Source organism: Accipiter gentilis, chromosome 29 (genome assembly GCF_929443795.1).
Source record: "Accipiter gentilis chromosome 29, bAccGen1.1, whole genome shotgun sequence".
NCBI lineage: Eukaryota > Metazoa > Chordata > Aves > Accipitriformes > Accipitridae > Astur > Astur gentilis.
In genome coordinates, this window is record NC_064908.1 from 16,221,861 (window position 1) to 16,241,266 (window position 19,406).

At 39.4% G+C, this 19,406-nt stretch overlaps 1 protein-coding gene across 7 annotated transcripts in view; it reads right to left on the bottom strand.

The window, feature by feature from the left end:
* SETX (senataxin) overlaps nucleotides 1-19,406 on the bottom strand; it is a 38,905-nt gene that overhangs the window by 10,802 nt on the left and 8,697 nt on the right. For 4 of the 7 annotated variants that reach the window (XR_007509930.1, XM_049832118.1, XM_049832117.1 and 1 more), the window contains 13 exons: nucleotides 18,134-18,224; nucleotides 12,698-17,260; nucleotides 11,741-11,840; nucleotides 10,465-10,641; nucleotides 9,575-9,804; nucleotides 8,880-9,047; nucleotides 8,167-8,323; nucleotides 7,224-7,325; nucleotides 6,630-6,745; nucleotides 5,257-5,328; nucleotides 4,173-4,322; nucleotides 3,533-3,640; nucleotides 2,453-2,640 (listed from right to left, as the gene is read on the bottom strand). Coding sequence is in view for 6 of the 7 variants with exons in the window: in XM_049832118.1 (XP_049688075.1) it covers nucleotides 2,453-2,640; nucleotides 3,533-3,640; nucleotides 4,173-4,322; nucleotides 5,257-5,328; nucleotides 6,630-6,745; nucleotides 7,224-7,325; nucleotides 8,167-8,323; nucleotides 8,880-9,047; nucleotides 9,575-9,804; nucleotides 10,465-10,641; nucleotides 11,741-11,840; nucleotides 12,698-17,260; nucleotides 18,134-18,224 (6,222 nt within the window). In the remaining variant the exon portion in view is untranslated. Of the gene's footprint in view, nucleotides 1-306; nucleotides 1,242-2,452; nucleotides 2,641-3,532; nucleotides 3,641-4,172; nucleotides 4,323-5,256; nucleotides 5,329-6,629; nucleotides 6,746-7,223; nucleotides 7,326-8,166; nucleotides 8,324-8,879; nucleotides 9,048-9,574; nucleotides 9,805-10,464; nucleotides 10,642-11,740; nucleotides 11,841-12,697; nucleotides 17,261-18,133; nucleotides 18,225-19,406 lie in introns of those variants that run through there. The other 3 variants (XM_049832122.1, XM_049832121.1, XM_049832123.1) reach the window with 3 other exon arrangements.

A 19,406-nucleotide genomic window follows, 5' to 3' on the forward strand; every position in this document is an offset into this window, starting at 1 on the left:
AACACTGGCCATTTTTCTTGATCAACAATGTCTAAATCCAGCTGGATAGCCTTCACCTCTGCAAACTGGCTCGATTCACCTTCTTCTTGAGCAGTTTCTGTGACTTGTCGTATAGGACTCCATACAGCAGCCTTCCACTTCCGATGCTTTCCCACAATGCAACAAGACCCATCAATGAACAGGGCATACTTCCCATTTTCTGGCAGTTTATTATACAGTGGGGCCTCTTCAGCACATGTCACCTCCTCCTCTGGTGATATTCCAAAATCTTTGCCTTCTGGCCAGTCCATGATCAATTCCAAAATTCCTGGGTGACTGGGATTTCGTATTCAAGCCCATTGTGTGATCAGTGCGACCCACTTACACCACGTGGCATCCGTTGCGCAACGTGTAGAGGAGACCCTCCCTTTGAATATCCAGCCCAGCACCGGCAGTCGGGGTGCCAGGAGGAGCTGTGCTTCAGTATCAACCACTTCTGAGGCAGCTCAAACTCTCCTTCATATGCTGCCAGTGTCTCTTTTTCAGTTGGAGTATAATGGACCTTCGATCCTCTGTATCACAACTCCAAAACCCCAGGGGTCAGCCTTCGGTCTCCCCAGGTGCCTTCTACCAGAGACTCCAGGTGGGGCAATTCTCCCTGGCTGCAGTGTAGAGCACATTTTTATCATTTTGTCCTGTCTGGACTGGCCCAAAGGCTACTGCATGAACAATCTCCCATTTAATTTGTTCAAAGGCTAATCGTTGTTCAGGGCCCCATTTGAAGTTGTTTTTCTTCCAGGTCACTTGATAGAGAGGGCTTACAATCAGACTGTCATTTGGAATATGCATTCTCCAAAAGCCCACAACACCTAAGAAAGCTTGTATTTCCTTTTTGCTAGTCAGAGACATAGCTGCTATTTTGTTGATCACATCCATTGGGATCTGACAACACCCATCTTGCCATTTTATTCCTAAAAACTGGATATCCAGTGCAGGTCCCTTGACCTTACTTCTTTTTATGGCAAAACCAGCCTTCAGAAGGATTTGAACTATTTTCTTCCCTTTCTCAAAAACTTCTGCTGCTGTGTCACCCCATACAACGATGTCAGTGTACTGCAGGTGTTCCAGAGCTTCACCCTGTTCCAGTGCAGTCTTGATCAGTCCACGGCAGATGGTAGGGCTGCACTTCCACCCCTGGGGCTGTCAATTCCAGGTGTACTGGACACCCCTCCAAGTGAAAGCAAACTGTGGCCAGCAGTCTGCTGCCAAAGGGATTGAGAAAAACACATTAGCGATATCAATTGTGGTGTACCACTTGGCTGCCTTTGACTCCAGTTTGTATTGAAGTTCTAGCTTATCCAGTACAGCAGCACTCAGTGGTGGCGTGACTTCATTCAGGCCACAATAGTCTACTGTTAGTCTCCATTGTCCACTAGATTTTCACACTGGCCATATGGGACTATTAAAGGGTGAGCAAGTCTTGCTGATCATCCCTTGGCTTTCCAGTCGACAAATCAGCTTATGGATGGGAATCAGAGTCTCGATTTGTACAATTACCAATAAATTCCAAGAGCGGGCGCCCACGGTATGGGAATGACAACAATGCCACATAAAAATATCAGCTTAACCTCATAACTAGTGATGTAATCATAAGTCAACATTACGCAGTACAGCAAAATTATAGTCCTGATCCCTCTCCCACATCACCACAGGGAATACACAGCACATATAAGAATTTACGTAACACCACCACATGAAAAAATAAACCAACATTGTGACCAGCGACTATTTAACTAATCTAAGAAATGCACATAACAAATCTGTTTTAACATGCTCTGGTCAGATCTGTCACTACCTCAACCCTTTGTGCCCCATGCTGGGTGCCAAAAACGACTGTCATGGTTTAAGCCCAGCTGGCAACTAAGCACCATGCAGCCGCTCGCTCACTCTCTGCCCTGCCCTGGCAGGATGGGAAGGAAAATCAGAAGAAAAAGGTAAAACCTCACGGGTTGAGATAAGGACAGTTTAATAGGACAACACAAGGAAAGAAGAAACAATAACAACAATAATACTAATAAAAGAATATGTAAAACAAGTGATGCACAATGCAATTGCTCATCAGCCAGAATCTGATGCTCAGCCACTTCCCAAGCCGCAACCCCTCCTCCCCCAGTTATATACTGAGCATGACACCATACAGTATCAAACATCCCCTTGGCTAGTTTGGATCAGCTGTCCCAGATGTGCCCCCTCCCAGCTTCTTGTAAAAATTACCCCAGCCAAACCCAGGACACTTACCTATCACAGCAGCACTAACAAGAGACAGAATGCAACTTTTCTCCCATTAAGCACTTTTCCCCCTCTCCTCCCTGCTCCCATCCTCAATAATTTTTAGACTCAAAAGAATATCCTGAGATGAAAAGGTTTCTTTGAAATACCTCCTGCTCAGAAAGGAGAACAGAGAGCTACTCACTTGTCAGTCTTTAGAGTCCTGCCATAAACGTAATTGGATGGGAAGAGGCAGATGTCAGGGTGCATCCTGTACTGCACAGTCAGCTGCACAACTGGCAGGCTTCGTAAAACATTCTTCCGCACTTGCTCCTCCAGGTGTCTGTGCAGACGTGCCATCAAGGACTGATCGTAGCCATATTCCTGAGCTTTCTGCCAGTGGGAAAACATGAGATTGACTTCTGGGGAATTAGGTCCCAAATCACCGACAGGAATTTGCTTTTTGGACTTAAAACTACTTGGTGTTTTCTTCTAAACTTCTAAATCACTGACAAAATGACAACTACTTGCACTTCAATTTTCTATTTGTGTTAGTCTTATTATTTCAGTAAAGATCACCTGCATGTATCTGAATTTTTGTCAGTGCAGTCTTTAGCAAGACAACTTTCCACAACATAGTAAAATTTTAAAAACATCAACAGTAATGAAAAGCAAGATCTTCCAGGTGGGATCTCGTTAAACAAGCACACAGCCTCCAGGTAATTTACCCTTCTAGAGAAGCCAGTCTGTTTTGACTCCTTTCTTTGAGATATTTAAAACAGTCCTCCTGACTACTGGATACAAGAAAGTGCTCCTATATGTTCATCCTTAGAACACGTCTGTAGGGTGAAGAAGTCCCCATACAAACAGGTAGTCTTCATTCCGCATTCCTTAAGGAACGTGACACTGACTGAAGCTCACATAATGAAGTAACAGAGCCTGCCACAAGACAACATCTAACAAACCAAGTGCTGAGCTGCACTGAAGTTTGTATTGTCATAGTTATTCTTAACGGTGCATGAAATCAGTTCCAAGCTACACCAAGAAAGTCTATAGAGGTTGCACTCGCACATCTGTGTTAGCTTTATGCACACATACGAAGGCAGTGTTGATACAGTCTGCGCATAACAGACCCCAGATTTGCAGGGCAAAAGTTATTATCTGAAAGACACCCTGACCTGACATTGAAGTGTCTTTTTTTTCCCTTTTATAGATTTCCTATAAATACTGTTCTGATACTATATCCATTATATAGCATGAAAAAAAAACCAGTTGGAACACTTACTACTGATTTTACAGTAGGAGGGAGCTGTCTGGGATCTCCAACAAGGACAAGTTTATTACAGCGGTGGATCAGTGGAATCAGTGTTTCAACTTCACAGGACTGCCCTGCCTTTTGTATATGCAAACAGGACAAAAAAATGGAAGTTGTAAGCAAAGGAGTGGAGGGAAGTATGTTAAATTTCCTGTAACAGAGACAGAATAACTCAAATGCTTTTTAAGTCTTCTAAATAAAAAAAAAAATTTAAAACAAGAGAGAAAAAGAAGGACTTTTCCCTAATAAACAACTCCAAATAGATTTTTCTTTTATTATTAAATATGCAGAGCTCTCCAAACAGACACAAATATAACCCAACCATCTGGAAATCTCTACAGCAAGAGCCACACTTTAGCCATGATTTTTAAGTAAAAGCTGTCTGCCATTAAAGCACCAAACAAGTCAGAAAAAGCAGCAATGAAAAGTTATTTTTAGTTCTCATGGCTCTACATAGCAGGACAGGCTGGTTACCAGTTAAAAGGTGGGGATGGGGCACTCAACCCACAATATATTACACGAGCAGCCAAAAAATCACAAGTAGCCTAAGCAGAGAACAAGGCAGACCTTAGAAGTGGAACATGCTGTAGTTCTAAATAGCTTTACTGACCTCATCCACAATGACACAGCTGAAAGGATCAAGGCCTTGCCGCAAAAAAGCGGATTCCAGCAGACTTCCTCCGCTTGTGCTCAGCGTGCAGCAGATTATGTCGGACTCCAAGATGATATCCGTCTGTACTTTCTGCGAGTGCCTCCGAACCTTCAAGTACAACAGGACACCATGTCTCCTCTTCTCTTTTAGCTTTCTTGAACAACCTTAGAGCAATTTCTAACTGCCTGGACAATTCTAACTGCCAAACAGATCATGCATAATACATCACTCCAACAAAACTATCTCCATTATTACAAATAAAAGTCACGAGTTGACTTAACTGAAGTGTTACTTTAAATTATAGATCAATGCCATTGAGATGGCAAACTGGAAAGAAGTATTCCATTATCTCTACACCTATGCAATCTAGACACACTAACCATGACCAAAGTTTAGTTTGCCAACACATTTGTAACTCCAAGCCTCCATGACCATTAAGGGTTAGCAAATATTCATTAAAGATGAACCTTCATTCATCTCGCGGTTCGTGCTACTCAGCCTTAATTACTGGTTTTGCTATCAGTGCCTATTTCCACTTTCAGATCTATCTATCTCCACACATAAAAAAAATTCTTCCAGCTGTTGCTTTACTTAGAAACATTTAAAAGTACCTAAATACCCATAGGACTCTAAGGGGCATGACAGTGGTGATGAAGATACATCCTAGAACATGGGGACAAGCACATTTCTATTACCTTCTTTGCCAAATATGCCACATTTCATTTAAAATTCACCCTTAACTCTAAGGGTGAATACTTCCACCCATTGGGGTTTTGGGTTTTTTTGTTTGGGGGGGGGGGGGGGGGGGGTAGTTGTTGGTTTTGAGGGGGGGGGTTCCCCAATATGCAGCCAGAGTACACCTGGATTTCACACCAGGCTGTCCACAATTTACTCAGCTTATAACCTTTATCTACTTACCTTCTACTTTAGAAATATTCCCAGCCACATCAAAACCAAAGCTCCACCACAATTAAAGGATACCAAGTATATAAATACATTAGCTGAGGTTTATTAAAGAGCTGCCTTTAAGAGAAATACCTACCTCCTTTAGTTGAGAAGCAAGCTGTTGTCTCTCCTTTGAAAGTCTGCCAATTTCATCATCTAACATTTGACTCTAGATGGGGTGGAAAAAAATAAAGAGAAACCACATATCAGGAATAATTAACACCACACATTTCCCATATACCTTTTCTCCTCCCATATCCTAATTCACTTCCTAAACATTTAGATTTGTTCAGGCTGTCTTTTAATACAAAATGTGTCTGAAGAAGCTCATGAGTTTCTTTGAAAGTCATCACCATATTTAGACTTTGCAACACACAGTACTACATCTTCCATTTCTGTGCAACTGGGAAAACTGTTTACCATCAGAAAGCTGTAATTTGAGCACAAATGCCAAATTTTTAGACAAAAAACTGGTAAACTTCTAAGTGCAACACATATCCCAAAATCTCAGATCACAAGGTATCTTACTATTTCCAGTTAAACAAAAACAGAGCTCTGAAGTATACAATCAAATTATATCATTAAGATTTATAAATATGGTTACACTAAAAACTAACTGGTGACAGAACCAAATGAAGAGTACTGAACACTACAGCAAGAAGCAGCATGATCAACCAGTTGAAAATACCAGTATAAATAAACAAAAAAAACCCCTGATGTAAAGTTCTTCATTCCCTTTCACGGTGCTAACCAACGTTTCCATTCGTTGAAGGAGGTGGTGTGCTCAGACACAGAATCATAGAATCATTTAGGTTGGAAAAGACCTTTAAGATCATCAAGTCCAACTGTCAACCACGCCCACCAAGCCATGTCTTGAAGTGCCTTGTCTACACGTTTTTTGAATACCTCCAGGGATGGTGACACCACCACTTCCCTGGGCAGCCTGTTCCAATGCCCGACAACCCTTTCAGTAAAGAAGTTTTTCCTAATATCCAATCTAAACCTCCCCTGGTGCAAATTGAGGCCACTTCCTCTTGTCCTATCACCAGTTACTTGATAGAAGAGACCAGTACCCACTTCACTACAACCTCCTTTCAGGTAGCTGTAGAGAGCCATAAGGTCTCCCCTCAGCCTCCTTTTGTCCAGACTAAACAACCCCAGTTCCCTCAGCCGCTCCTCGTAAGACTTGTGCTCCAGGCCCTTCACCAGCTTTGTTGCCCTTCTCTGGACACGCTCCAGCACCTCGATGTCTTTCCTGTAGTGAGGGGCCCAAAAGTGAACACAGGACTCAAGGTGTGGCCTTACCAATGCCAAGCAGAGGAGGACGATCACTTCCCTGCTCCTGCTGGCCACACTATTTCTGATACAGGCCAGGAATAGAGATGACATTAAAAGGTAGAGTTCTTTATTCTTTGGATTCAGTTATGAACACAAAAAAGACAAACAGAATTAAAAATACTATTATCTTACCACCTCCCTCTTCTCACATCTGTACATGGCACGCTGACGAGACAGCATGTCCAACTTTTGATCCAGAGCTGTCTTTTTCTTCTGAATATCCTGGTCACAGTCAGCTGGCTTTCGTTCTACAATAAAACAAAGGAAAATGCACAGAAGGAATAGAAAAACGATGTTACAATAACACTTGCTCTCAGTCATGTGTCTTAAGTTATTAAGAACAACTGGACAAACACATTTTTTGTTGCATTTTCCCTTTTTCTGTTGAGGTCTTATCTTGTAAGACAAAGATAATGAGACTTGTTTCTAACTGTAGCTCTCAAATGCTGCATAGCCACATTGCTGGCTTTAACATGCATTTATTTCTTCAAAAAAACCCCAACAAACAAGAAGTCATCTTGCTTATTTCTTTGCTTTTGCTTAGATTTTAGGCCATACGTAAGCTGACACCTTCCCATTAAGAATGAGAAAAACAATGCTTTATGAAGCACTGTTGCAGAAAAACCTTTTACCAGATCTTCCCTCTTAAAGGACACATAGTCCCAAGTGTAAAACACCATCAAGCTCTTAAAGACTGAAGAAAAGTCTGATTTGCATGTTACTTACTCATTCTATGTTCAACTTGCTTATCCAGGCTAAATCCCCGGACTTCACTGTTGATTGCTTTTTCAGCACCAAGTCGCACTAATTTGATATCACCACAGTTTCCTGTTTACAAAATCAGAGTCAAAATATTTTTACATTGCTCCAATCATCTCTGCACTTTGGTACAAGAGAAAGAAAAAATTTAAACACCATTGATATCTGCTTTTCAGGGGTTTGCAACAATTTACTTGTACTTATCCAACAAAAAAATTTCAGTAATTCCAAACTCAAAAAAAAAAAAAAAAAGAAAAAAGATGTTGCCCGTGTTTTAGGAGCGGCTAACAGTTAAGAACATTATTTTGAATTAACAGAACCACCCCTTATTCTCAGGCTTCTTTATCTAAAACTTACGGAATTCTTAAGTTAGAAAATTACTGAGTACCACCAGTAATGCAGTTAGCAAGTCAATACCAAATTGACATTTGGTTACAATGTGGATTTTTTTTTCCCCACCACAGACTAGATGTTTTGTTCAGAATTCATCTACTTTGTGTTAGTCACAAACTAGGAGGAGAAAAAAAAGTGAGAGGCTCTGACAAGACAAAATTTTCATGAGTCTGTTTAGCAAGATCAGCAAAGTCCAATTTCATTCAAAATCGAGGTAATAGTCTTGTGTTCAAATCTTTAAGTACTTATAAGCTGGTGAACTGAAATTAACACTATGAGGGAAGGGCCAATGTCTCTAAAAAGACAGAAGTGCAATTTATTTTTAAAAAAAAACATAATATACCTTTTAGAAAAGCACATTAAAATTAACATTATGAGGATGTACCAGTCATGTTCTGCGAGAGAGAAAAAAGCTGCTTAGAGTAGCATATAAGTATTATATGTGATCAACTGTTCGAGTTTCTCCTTTAGGTTTTGTCTATTTAACATATAAACAGAATTTTAAAATAAACCATACCCAAAGGCTCCTGTCTGTTTTGGCATTTTTCCTTAAATGCAACGATGATCTTTTTCATGAGTTCATCAACAGCAGCATTTGATGGTGCACAAACTAGAAAACGGTTTGGCTTGATCTTGGAATTTGTTTTTTGAGTTGTCTTCTCCTTCCTAATGTTCTGTAGATTAATTAACAAGAAACCAAAACAGGCTCTTTAGATTGTTTTCATTTGAGATTTAAAAGCCAGGCTGTACACTCATCTTAATCAACATGCAGAGTATGGGGACTATTGCACTTGAATATCTCTTAAGGTATGTCTTACATTGAGTAACAACCAACAAGTCAAATGTATTAATACTGTTTGCATAAGTTCCCTTCAACAATGATGTACTTGATGAATCTAACGGTTGCTAATATGAAAATCATTAAATGGGACAGGCCAAATAACATTCTTTAATACATCAAAATGTTAAGGGGTTTTTTAATGTAATAAGTGTTTATACTACAGATTGTGCGTGTTTTGTTGATTTTACTTTAAGTTCTGTAACATCAGTGTTTTCCCAGATGCCCAAAAGGTATTATTTCCACCTTTACACCCTATGCAGTACAGATTTAAGTCAGCTTAATGAATTACACCCCCAGTAATTACCAATACTATACGTCCACTTAGTTTAAGCTATCATTGACTTCCATTGGGAAACCAAGCACATGGCAATCGCATTACATTCACCTACTTCTCTCAAAACACGAGACAGAAGTCCAACAATAGTTTTTGATTTTCCTGTTCCAGGTGGACCGTGGATGAGGCAGATCTTGGGAAGCCCTGGATGTTGCTTGACCATGGCATAAGCTGTCTCAATGGCTCTCTTTTGATCTTCATTGTATTCTTTCATATCTGATGCCTGAAGGAACAGGCAGGGCAAAAAAATAATTAATGTTGATCAAACCTTCAATGTTCATTTTATGTATTTTCAGAATGTCCGTTCCCCTTCCCCCCCCGCCAGCTATGACTCAAAAACTTGAAGGGCATGGAAGCTTTGGATTCTAGGTTTGCTCTAGAGGCACACCCAATCCTGACTCGAAAGCTGTAACAAAGGTTTCATTTACTCTACTCTATTTTGCATTACCTCTCCCATGCTATGCTTTATTTCCTGAACAGACACCTCTCCAGTAAGGAAAAAAACCTGAAAGCTGCTTAAACTGCACTACTAGTACCTATGTCAACACAGCAGAAACACCTGAGCAAACCCAGACTCCTCTCCATCCAATCAACCAACTCTGAAAAGCACAGTGCCTCAGTGCCTTTGAAAACTTGTTTGCACTTAGTCATCTCAAAAAACCAGCATGCAAAAACCAGTTTTGCAAAACTCATGAGGTCCAAATGCCCACTTTGTCATCCCTAACTATCATTTCTAGCTGCAGAACTTACAGCACTTTCTGAAGTTATGGGCAAATCTCTGGGACAGAAGTCATTGTAACTTGGATTTATGATGGGTTTAGCCAGGGGACTCCTGCTCAATAGTAGTAGGCCTTTGAATGTTCGGTCTGTGGTCACCAGGGATCCAACCACCACACACTTCACTTGCTTATTTATGAAGAATGACAAATTGCCTCGAGTTTTCACAGAAAGATGACAGACAGTATGCTGCTCCTTTTGTCCTGGGGCAGGGGGGAGGAAAAAAAAAAAAAACAACCACAAGTTGTTAATTCAAAGAATATCCAAATTGTTAACTGAAAGATATTCAACAGGTCACTCAAAGAATTCACCAGAACCAGGTGCTGCCTTCTATTAGGGAGCCAACAACTAATTCTTGCAAAAAACCCGAACACCACCACCACCCCATAAAAAACAAACCCAAACAAACCCCAATGCTCTGTAAAACAATTCAGATCACTGTTTTAATCAGGCAGCATTAATCCTGATACTTGGTAATCCTGTAATTCACAACTTCAGTTCCAGAAGATAGTGAAAATTCTAGTCAGTGGGACCACTGAAGTTCATGGCACTTCTTATCTCACAGCAATGCACTCCTAAAGATGTATACAGAGTACTTATTCATCATTAGTGTCTGTTCTTACAAAAAGCATTAACATCTGTATTGAAGGAAGTCCCTAGAAAAATGCATGGAAAGCAGGTCTGCAGCTTCAATTCCTGGCTTTTTATGGCATTTCTAGCACAGAATAGACATGCTACAGTGGAAAAACAATCCCATTTCCTCTGGGGTAAGTGGTGTATTACAGCTATCAACAGCCAGCTATGAAAAAGCATTTTATGGTAACAAGAAGAATCCCACTTTTATTTCAACCCCATTTACTTACTAGTTAAACAGCCAGACGCACGAGAAAATCGTGTCACAAGACCAACGTGATTCACTATGTGGTTCTCCATCTCACTTTCTTCCCTAAAGGTGTCTTTTTTCTTTCGGACCACCAAAAAGATTAAGTCATCCTCCTTTGGATGAAGCTGCCTTGCCAAATCACTTTCTTGAAATTGAGCTACTCAAAATACATTTTAAAATTAGAACATTAAAAGGAAAATGGTTACAATTACTTTCTGTCTATAGAAGTACTACCATTAACATATTGCATAAACTTCAGTAATACGCATCTGTTAACTTTTAAAGCTATTAAAAGCTATAGCAAAAGACTATGAAGAGTTTTAATTCCATCCTGCATTCTTAAGCCTGAACATAGCACTGTATAAAAATAGAGCAAGTCAAGGACTATTTTATTTACCAAAAGAAGCTGAAACAAAATTCCAAATGAGATGGAAAGTATTCCAACAGCACTCAAATAACTTTTTGTACTGAACACTTAAGGCACAAATTCCCTGCAAAATACATACTTCTGTTAGATGCATTCTATAAAAGAGCAAATTCCAAGATCTTTTCTGCATTTAAAGCAAATTAAAAAAATTCAACCTGTAAGTGCTAACTCATTATAAGGCAGTTGTTGTGGTTTAACCCCAGCCAGCAACTAAGCACCACGCAGCCACTCGCTCACTTCCCCCCCAACCAGTGGGAAAAGGGAGAGAATCAGGAAGAAAAAAAAAAGTAAAACTCATGGGTTTAGATAAAGACAGTTTAATAGGACAGAAAGGAGAAAATAATAATGGCAATAATAACAATAATAATAAAATAATTGGAATATACAAAAACAAGTGATGCACAATGCAAGTCATCACCACTCACTGACCAGTTAGTTCCCAAGCAACAATCCGCTCCCCACAGCCAATTCCCCCCAGTTTATATACTGGGCATGATGTCACATGGCATGGAATACCGCATTGGCCAGTTTGGGCCAGTTCTGGCTGTGTCCCCTCTCAACTTCTTGTGCCCCTCCAGCCTTCTCGCTGGCTGGGCATGAGAACCTGAAAAATCCCTGCCTTAGTCTAAACAATACTTAGCAACAACTGAAAACATCAGTGTTATCAACATTCTTCTCATACTAAATCCAAGACATAACACTATACTAGCTACTAGAAAGAAAATTAACTCTATCCCAGCCAAAACCAGGACAGCAGTCTACTTGAAAATTAGAAGAGGGTTTTATTAAAAAAAAAAAAAAACCACCCAAAAAAACCCCCAACTCTTACCTGTAAAATCTGCTGTATTCAAGTCAGCACAGAAGTTCTGTAAGCAGAAGTAGTAACTCTTCTCTCGCACTCTCTGGTTTTCTATCCACTCTTGTGCCAGCTACATGTTGGAAAGTAAAAGCTAAATAAAAATACTTTGAAGGATTTAGCGTATCAGAAGAATAGCTTATCATGAATCAAAGGGCAAACATGCTACGCAGAAATAAGAGAAAGCTAGCAGACTGTCAAGTACAAGACATCGAAGAGCCTTACCCATTTCTTTTTTTAACATACACATAACATATAAACACACAGGCCAAACGAAAGCACTTCCTTCTCACCCACCCCCCATTTAATGTACTTTCTTACAAAGCTCTTCAAAACAAATGTGGGTTCCCTCAATTGCATTTTCACCTTAAAATACCAGTACTATCCTGGTATTGATTTCATTTTCTACCTTATTTCTATGAGAGAAGTGATGCAATGACTGAACTTGAAAGCATACAGACTTTAATTGAAGGAACACTGCGTTTTCTCACTATTAAACTATTAAAGGTAAGCTGTTTGGAAAAAACACTTCTCACATTAACCTACCTTCTCACATAAGTTCTCAATATAAATCAAAACATTACATTCTTATCCTCTTTTTACAGACACTGTCATTTAAAGACCTCAGTTTCTTAAAGATTTCTGTTCTAAGCTTTATATGCTATAAAAACAAACCACCTCCTTTCTTCCTCTTGCAGGCTATTGTGGATGTCCGCCCAGAGAAAAAAAAGCTTCACTGAGATGAATAACACAGACAGTCCCCAATCTTAAACATAACTGTCTAGATTATTTCCCAAAAATAATTCCCCTATTCAGAGCTGTATCTGAATATTTCGCAAAGGTAAACAGAGAACATTAAACAGTTTTTAAACTCTTGGCAAAGTTTACTAGAGTTTATGAAAACAAACCAAGAGGCAGATAGCTACTTACTGTTTCAAAGGCATTTAGCATCATCAAGGGGAAAAACGTATTAAAATAGTCATTGTATCCCTGAAATTGGACAGGAACAGAGCCTGCTACAGACTGCAGGAGATCACTTGGAGGTCCGAACTGGCTGGAGTTTGCAAACATTTCGTAAGTCCACTGTAGGACTTCATTAACAAAAATCCTATGATCACGCTGCTGAGCGCCAAGAAAGGAAGAATAATATGCTTCTCGGGCAGGCCTTCTGGAAATATTTGAAGCATTGTCATTTTGTCTATTTTGTGACTGGAGAATGTTATTAGAAACACAGGGCTGAGGTACATTATTGAAACTTGGAGACTTGCATGTTTGATTTCCTATTGGTATAGCCTTTGCATTTGGTGGCCTGACCACCGGTCTCACTGTATTCACTTTGCTTTTTGAAGCTGGCGGTAGCTTTTCAACATCTTCTAGATCCTTGCTGAAGGCTGCATTCCGTGAAGAACTTGCTGAGCTGAAAGTTTTGGTAGTGGAAGGCTTTCTTGTTTTAGAAGGCAGCGGGAGAGAAGGTTTAGCAAACAAGTGATCTGCTTCTGAGCTGGTGGCTGAATGCTTACTACAGTACTCTGCTGGTTTTTCCACTTTTTCCATACAGTCTTTGTATTTACATTTCACAACAGTCGAGGATTCATTCTCCTGAAGGTTTTCAGCAGTGTCCGTTTCCTCTGTTTTTTCACTACCTCTAGCAGTATCTTGAACACTTTCCTCCTCAGAACATAATTCCATATCCACAGGATCTAACTGAGTTAAAAATAAACCATCATCATCTTCACCGTTTTCATTTTGTTTACACCCATTTTCTCTTGAAGTTGTCTTCTCACACTCAGGCTGGACAATACAACCTCTTCCCAAAGGTTCATCTTTATCATCTCCAACAAGTGCAGTGGAAGAGAGACTTGAATCCATAGGTACAGGAGGAACCATCATACTGTTATCCTCTGATTTTCTGTTTGAGTCTGAAGAACCAGGCATTTTAGAGACACAGGTGGCCTCCTCCTCCCACAGGTGGCTTTTAAATTTTATCTCACTGGGAGAGGGACAAAGAGTCTCCTCCCTTTTTTTCTCTCTTTGGTTTTCAACCAGTCTTTCAACAGATACCAGTTCAAAACTTTCAGGCTTTTGTTTCATAGATCTTGCATCCACGTTGCTAACTTTTTTGTTTCTGCTCTCAGAACTTCCTGCGGGATTTTTCACTCTGACACTTTTTTGGGGCCTTGTCTGCCTAAAAAACTGAAGGTCTTGGCAGGCTAGCAATTTTTTATTATGCTTTACAGACAAACTCTGAGGAGCAATTAGTTTAATCTTCTGTTTCTGTACAACTCCAACCCTCCCTGCAGCTTTACCATGGCTGCGCAATTGAGTTATGCTCTCTAAAGAGCGCTGGGATAATTCAAATGCTTTGCGGGGTGCCTTCTTCAGACCAAGTTTTTCTACAGTTGATGCTGGTGCAGGACACTGTCGAACCTTCCTCGGAGGAACCACAGCAGGCATTGACCTGCCAGGTTGAGAATTTTTTGATGTATTTTGAAGTATTTTTTTATTTTGTGCTGTTTTAAGAAGAGGAGGTTTTTTAGGACTTCTTTGAATAGTTCTTGCTACCTTAGATTTTGCTATGTTCTTCTGTGGGCTCACGCTATTTTTCTTAAGGGCCAACTTTGAAGCTAATGAGATGTTAGATGTAGATGGCCTGGGTTCATTCAATCTTGAGCCCAGGGTGAAGTCTTTAGCAACAGCGCCTTTGTCCGCAAAATTCTCCAGTTGATCTTTTGCATCTCCCTTACTAATAGATTCTTGCAATGTCGAATTAGTTACTTCTTTTGTATTATCAGCTTCTTTCTCGTGAGAAATATTTTCTACCTGTTTTTCTATCAAGTTTGCTTCTTCTTCCATGGCATCATCGCTTACATAATCTGGATCGTAACCCCATTCATTTGTGTGATCATTCAGTAAGCCATCTGACTTACTACTATCAACCAATGCTGAAACACGATCTTGTTTATACTCTTGAGTTGCTTCCGTACTATACGCTTGAGTATCTTGCCAAACTGAAAAGACATCAAATTCTGTTTCAAATTCAAAGTACTGAGACTCACAGTCTTCCAGTGACAAGTGACAGCTTGGAGTCTTTGATTCTGTTTTGCTATCACTATCAGAAATGCAACTGGAAGTTGAAGGCTGCTTTTCAGGACACACATTTTCATTTGTTTTTTTTGTTTCCTCCTTGTCAGCCACACCTTTTTCTTCATCAGAAGAGTCTGAAATTATAATGACTTGATTGTCAAGGCAATCTGCATCACAGGGAGACTTGGTACTTTGGCCATCATTGGAAGATCTTACAGCACCTTTCACTTTCCTTTTAATATCACAAACATTATGATGTACGGAGCTTGCTTGGCCTGAATCAAAGGGAAAATTGACACTTTTGGCATATGCAGCTAAAGATAATTTACCGAGTTCTCTATCAACCTGGGAGTCTGTTAAAGTATCATCTTCAGAAACCATCTTTGCAAAATCCTCCTCCTTCTTCCCCATTGAATTGTTTTCTCTCTTGAAATACTCTGAAAATTCAAACAACCTGTCACTTGACTCACACTTCACTGACAGTGGCCTGATCTGAGAAGCAGGGTTGGATATATCCCTCTTGTTTTCAGAGCTAGATGGAACACGACCATTTGCTGAAGCTTTATCCATACAAAATGTCTTTGAAATTTGATCTTTAGAGTCATATTTAACCAAGTTATTTAAATGAGGCTGTTCCCGGTCTGAAGTTTGCATGACAGCGTCCTTCCTGAACACAGATTTCAACAATGAACCTGATTTTTCTTCAGTGGATACTTTTTTCAGCAAGGTGTCTCTAATCCCTGAAAGCAAAATACAGTCATCTCCATTTTCCTGCATACCAGGTTCATTTTTAGAGGAGCTAGAGCAATCTAGTGGTGTTTCTTTTGATACCTGCTTAGTTGGAACCAGTCTGGATTGAAAAGCACTGTTGACACTTTTCTCCTGTGTACTTTCACAACTCCTTGAAGATGGAGTACCAACAGAGATTTCATTTTCACGCACAGTATTCACTCCCCAATGTTTATGACAATCTTTGCTTGTACACAGAGAGCCAGTGCAAAACTTAGGTCGCTCTACCTCTGCTTTCGAAGCACTTGCTGCTAAACTGCATTTTCTCAAGTCACGTGTCTTCACTAGCTGTGATACTTTTGAGGGCCATTCAGTTTTCTGTACCATGTTTTTCAAATTCATGAGTCTATGCACATCTACTTTAAACTTTGAAGAGGAACTGGGAGACATACTGCTTTCCTTTACATCTGAGCTGTAAACATGTTCTGGAGAACCAATACAAGTTTGAGCAGCCAGATGCATTACTGTTCCCGGTCCTGCTTCACATTTGTTTTCCAACTCTCCGCCTCTTCTGGAATCTGAGTACTGGGCATCTGGATTAAAGCCCTGATTATCCATATCACATTTCCCTGCCACAAGATCATTGTTCCTATTTCCCTGAACTTTCCCAGATACTTTTTCTGCCAAAGGGTTCTGTGGGCAAACATATTCCTGAGTTGTCAAGTCATTATGTTCCTTTTTAATATTCACCAAGAGGCCTTCTGTGGATGTCCAAGATCTTGAACTTTTAGATGCATCTCTACATTCCTCTTCCCAGGCACTCTTTCTTCTAGGGAGAAGGTTCTCTTGACAATCTTCACCTCCACCTTCATTCAATATGACAGCAAATGGTGAACAAAGGTCATCTCCACCATGTGCACTCTTCTCTTGCTTTATGGAAATGGCAGGCAAAGTTGTGGAGTTTGCATTGTTTCCTTCAGGCACAGAGGTATTCAATGCTCTGTCCTTCATACTTCTTAGAACTTGCTTTAAACACATTTGTAATTCCTGGGTTTCCTGGATGTTCAGCTGCCAACCTAAAGACAGATTTCCTCGCAGAAGAAGATTGAGTTTGTCTAGGTATTGCTTGCAAAGAGCATGCTGCCCAATTTGATAGCCTTCTCTAAGAAGGCTGCGTATCAACTGCACACAGGAGTGCTGCGCAATGTTAGAAGCTTGTAAAGATACTGCTGATGAACCTCTCACATAGTGTCCAGATGCTTTTTCAGTGCACCGTGTAAATGCTATAGCTGGAAGCTTAGCACATCTCACCACTGCTTCCACCCATTCTTGGGAGCTAATCCACAGCAAATGCAGGCACTTTTTATTTCTGTGTAGTTCAATAATCGACACCAAGATCAGGAGAAAAAATTCAGAGATTTTGTCGCACTGCTGGATTCTTTCATTGAGAATATGTTTGATTTCCGAGCAGAGGTAGTGAATGACCTCTACTATATATGCTACACCCAAGTCCTTGAGATCCATAAGCGACTGAACAAAAGGGATGAACCACAGAAATGTGCTGTCATGGACACGCATATCTCTGCCAATATCAGACTGAAGCAAATTAGCCAGTGTTTGCATATCTTCATACATGTTGGGGCAGTAGTCTGGACAAATGGCAGTCTTCCATCCATTATCCTGAAAATAAATTCACCACACCATCCTCATTACTCACATCTGCACAGTTTAATCTGCCAGGTTTTTTTTCTAGCCATAAAGGTTACTTTCTTTCAAATGGTAACATCTCATATCCTAACATAAGTCAAAATCTAAACTGCAAGAAAATGCAAAAAATAAAGATCAAACTAACACACATATAAGGAACTCATTTCCTAACATGTAACCTATAAGTGTGAAGTAGTATTTCCTTTAAAAAAAAATCATTGTGAAACCCTCCAAAGATGATATTATGCTGACACAATTTAACCTCAGATAATCAAATATACATTTAAAGCCTTTAAAAGACATTTCATAAATTCAACGGACCAACATCAAGAGAAGAACACCTTCACAAATGTTTACTCTGCTTTATAACAAGAAAAAAATAGTGCCATTTTGGAGCACAGTCTAACATTTGAAAGTATATCAAAGCATACCTCATTACTCCATACTTAATATATTGGTTTAGAATACTGAGAAACAGAAAGTAAAATACAAGAACATAATTGGCAACTTTTAAAAAAAACACTTAATTTAGAGTCTTCATTGAGGCACCAATGTTTGTTTCAATATTGATATGAATTCTTGGGCTTTAATACCATCTCTGCCTAATTCACAAACATATTCTTCTTTCCTCTTACAACCTGAAAGCACCAGCTAAACAAGAAGTGACCAGACTGCCTGCTATTTAAAGGCACACAATAGTGACATACATTATTTAATATTTTTTCTTTACACTACTAGTGGAAACATAGTATCTTCCCCTCTGTATTTTATATATGGTTTAAACTGACAGTGTCATTCAGTCATCAGAATTCAAAGAACAGGAAATAATTTTTTTTTTTTTAATACCTTTTGAGGCTTTTCTGTGTTATAATTATACACAATCTGACTGCAAGTAACCATGTCATCCTCGTAGTCTGACTCCAGTTCAGATTTTGTCCTAAAAAGAAATACAAATCATTATAGACTCCACACAACTAACTTAAACTGTAAGAAAGCCAGCTGGCCAAGACACAGATCTCATTTTTCAGATGCTGACCATGTGACTATTAGAACTTGTCAGTGATAAAACATACCTACGAAAAGATAGCCTATTTATAACTGTAGAGCTTGTTCTATCCTGCTCATGAGAGGTGGGGGAAGCGACTGCCTCAGGAAAAAGAGCTTTCTGCTAAGCCATGGATTTGACTACCTAGAACAAACACCCAGAAGAATTCCATTTTCTTTGAATTTTCTATGCATAAATGCAGTTCAATCATGGCTACATACTCATAAACTTCGTATGCAACTATTTGAACACAACATTCAAAGAGTTTGTTTAATCAAAGAAAATCTCCTTTAATATGCCTTCCTCGGCTATCTATAACATTCCATATATACGTATCTATAGCCATCTATAACATTATAGACTATGCATGTATAAAAATACTGAACATTTAAGACATTGCCACTCAATGTTGATTCAAAATATATCACAGGAAAACAGTAGACAACTGGTATGGTTATCCAGGTACTACTTTCCACCAACTTTTTAAAATCATGCACAATTTCAGTTTTCCAAAACAGGATGTGTCCCTGAAGTCTTGGGACATGGATTCTTATAAAAATCCTCAAAAGGGACAGCATGCCAAAAGATGGAGTTCAAGTGTACGTAACAAAATTCTGTACCCATAGAAGCTATTTCTAGACTTCCTAGCAGTGTACTAACCAACCACCTCTGCACTGAATAAATACTTTACCTAATTAACTTTCTGTTCAATATTGCCAATGTTGTCATTCAGAAGCAATTCAAAAAATCCATTTTATCTTAGGATGTAACTATATGAAGACAAAACCTTTCAAAAGAGTATCTGATGCCTGCTATGTGTTCTAAAGCATTTCCTTTCAGCAGTTCACTATGTTATCCAAGCTATTATAGGACAGTTGCACAATTCTCACATACAGCACCATTAAGTAAATCTAATCTTGAGAAATATTTAAGACTTAACCCAAGCTGAAAGTAAACTCAAATCAGTTGTCATCTGGAACTACAATGAAATCTAAAACTATGTCATCCACTGACAATTCGGGAATTTCCATAATTTTACCAAGAGTCTCAGACATGGCAATCTTCATTAAACTT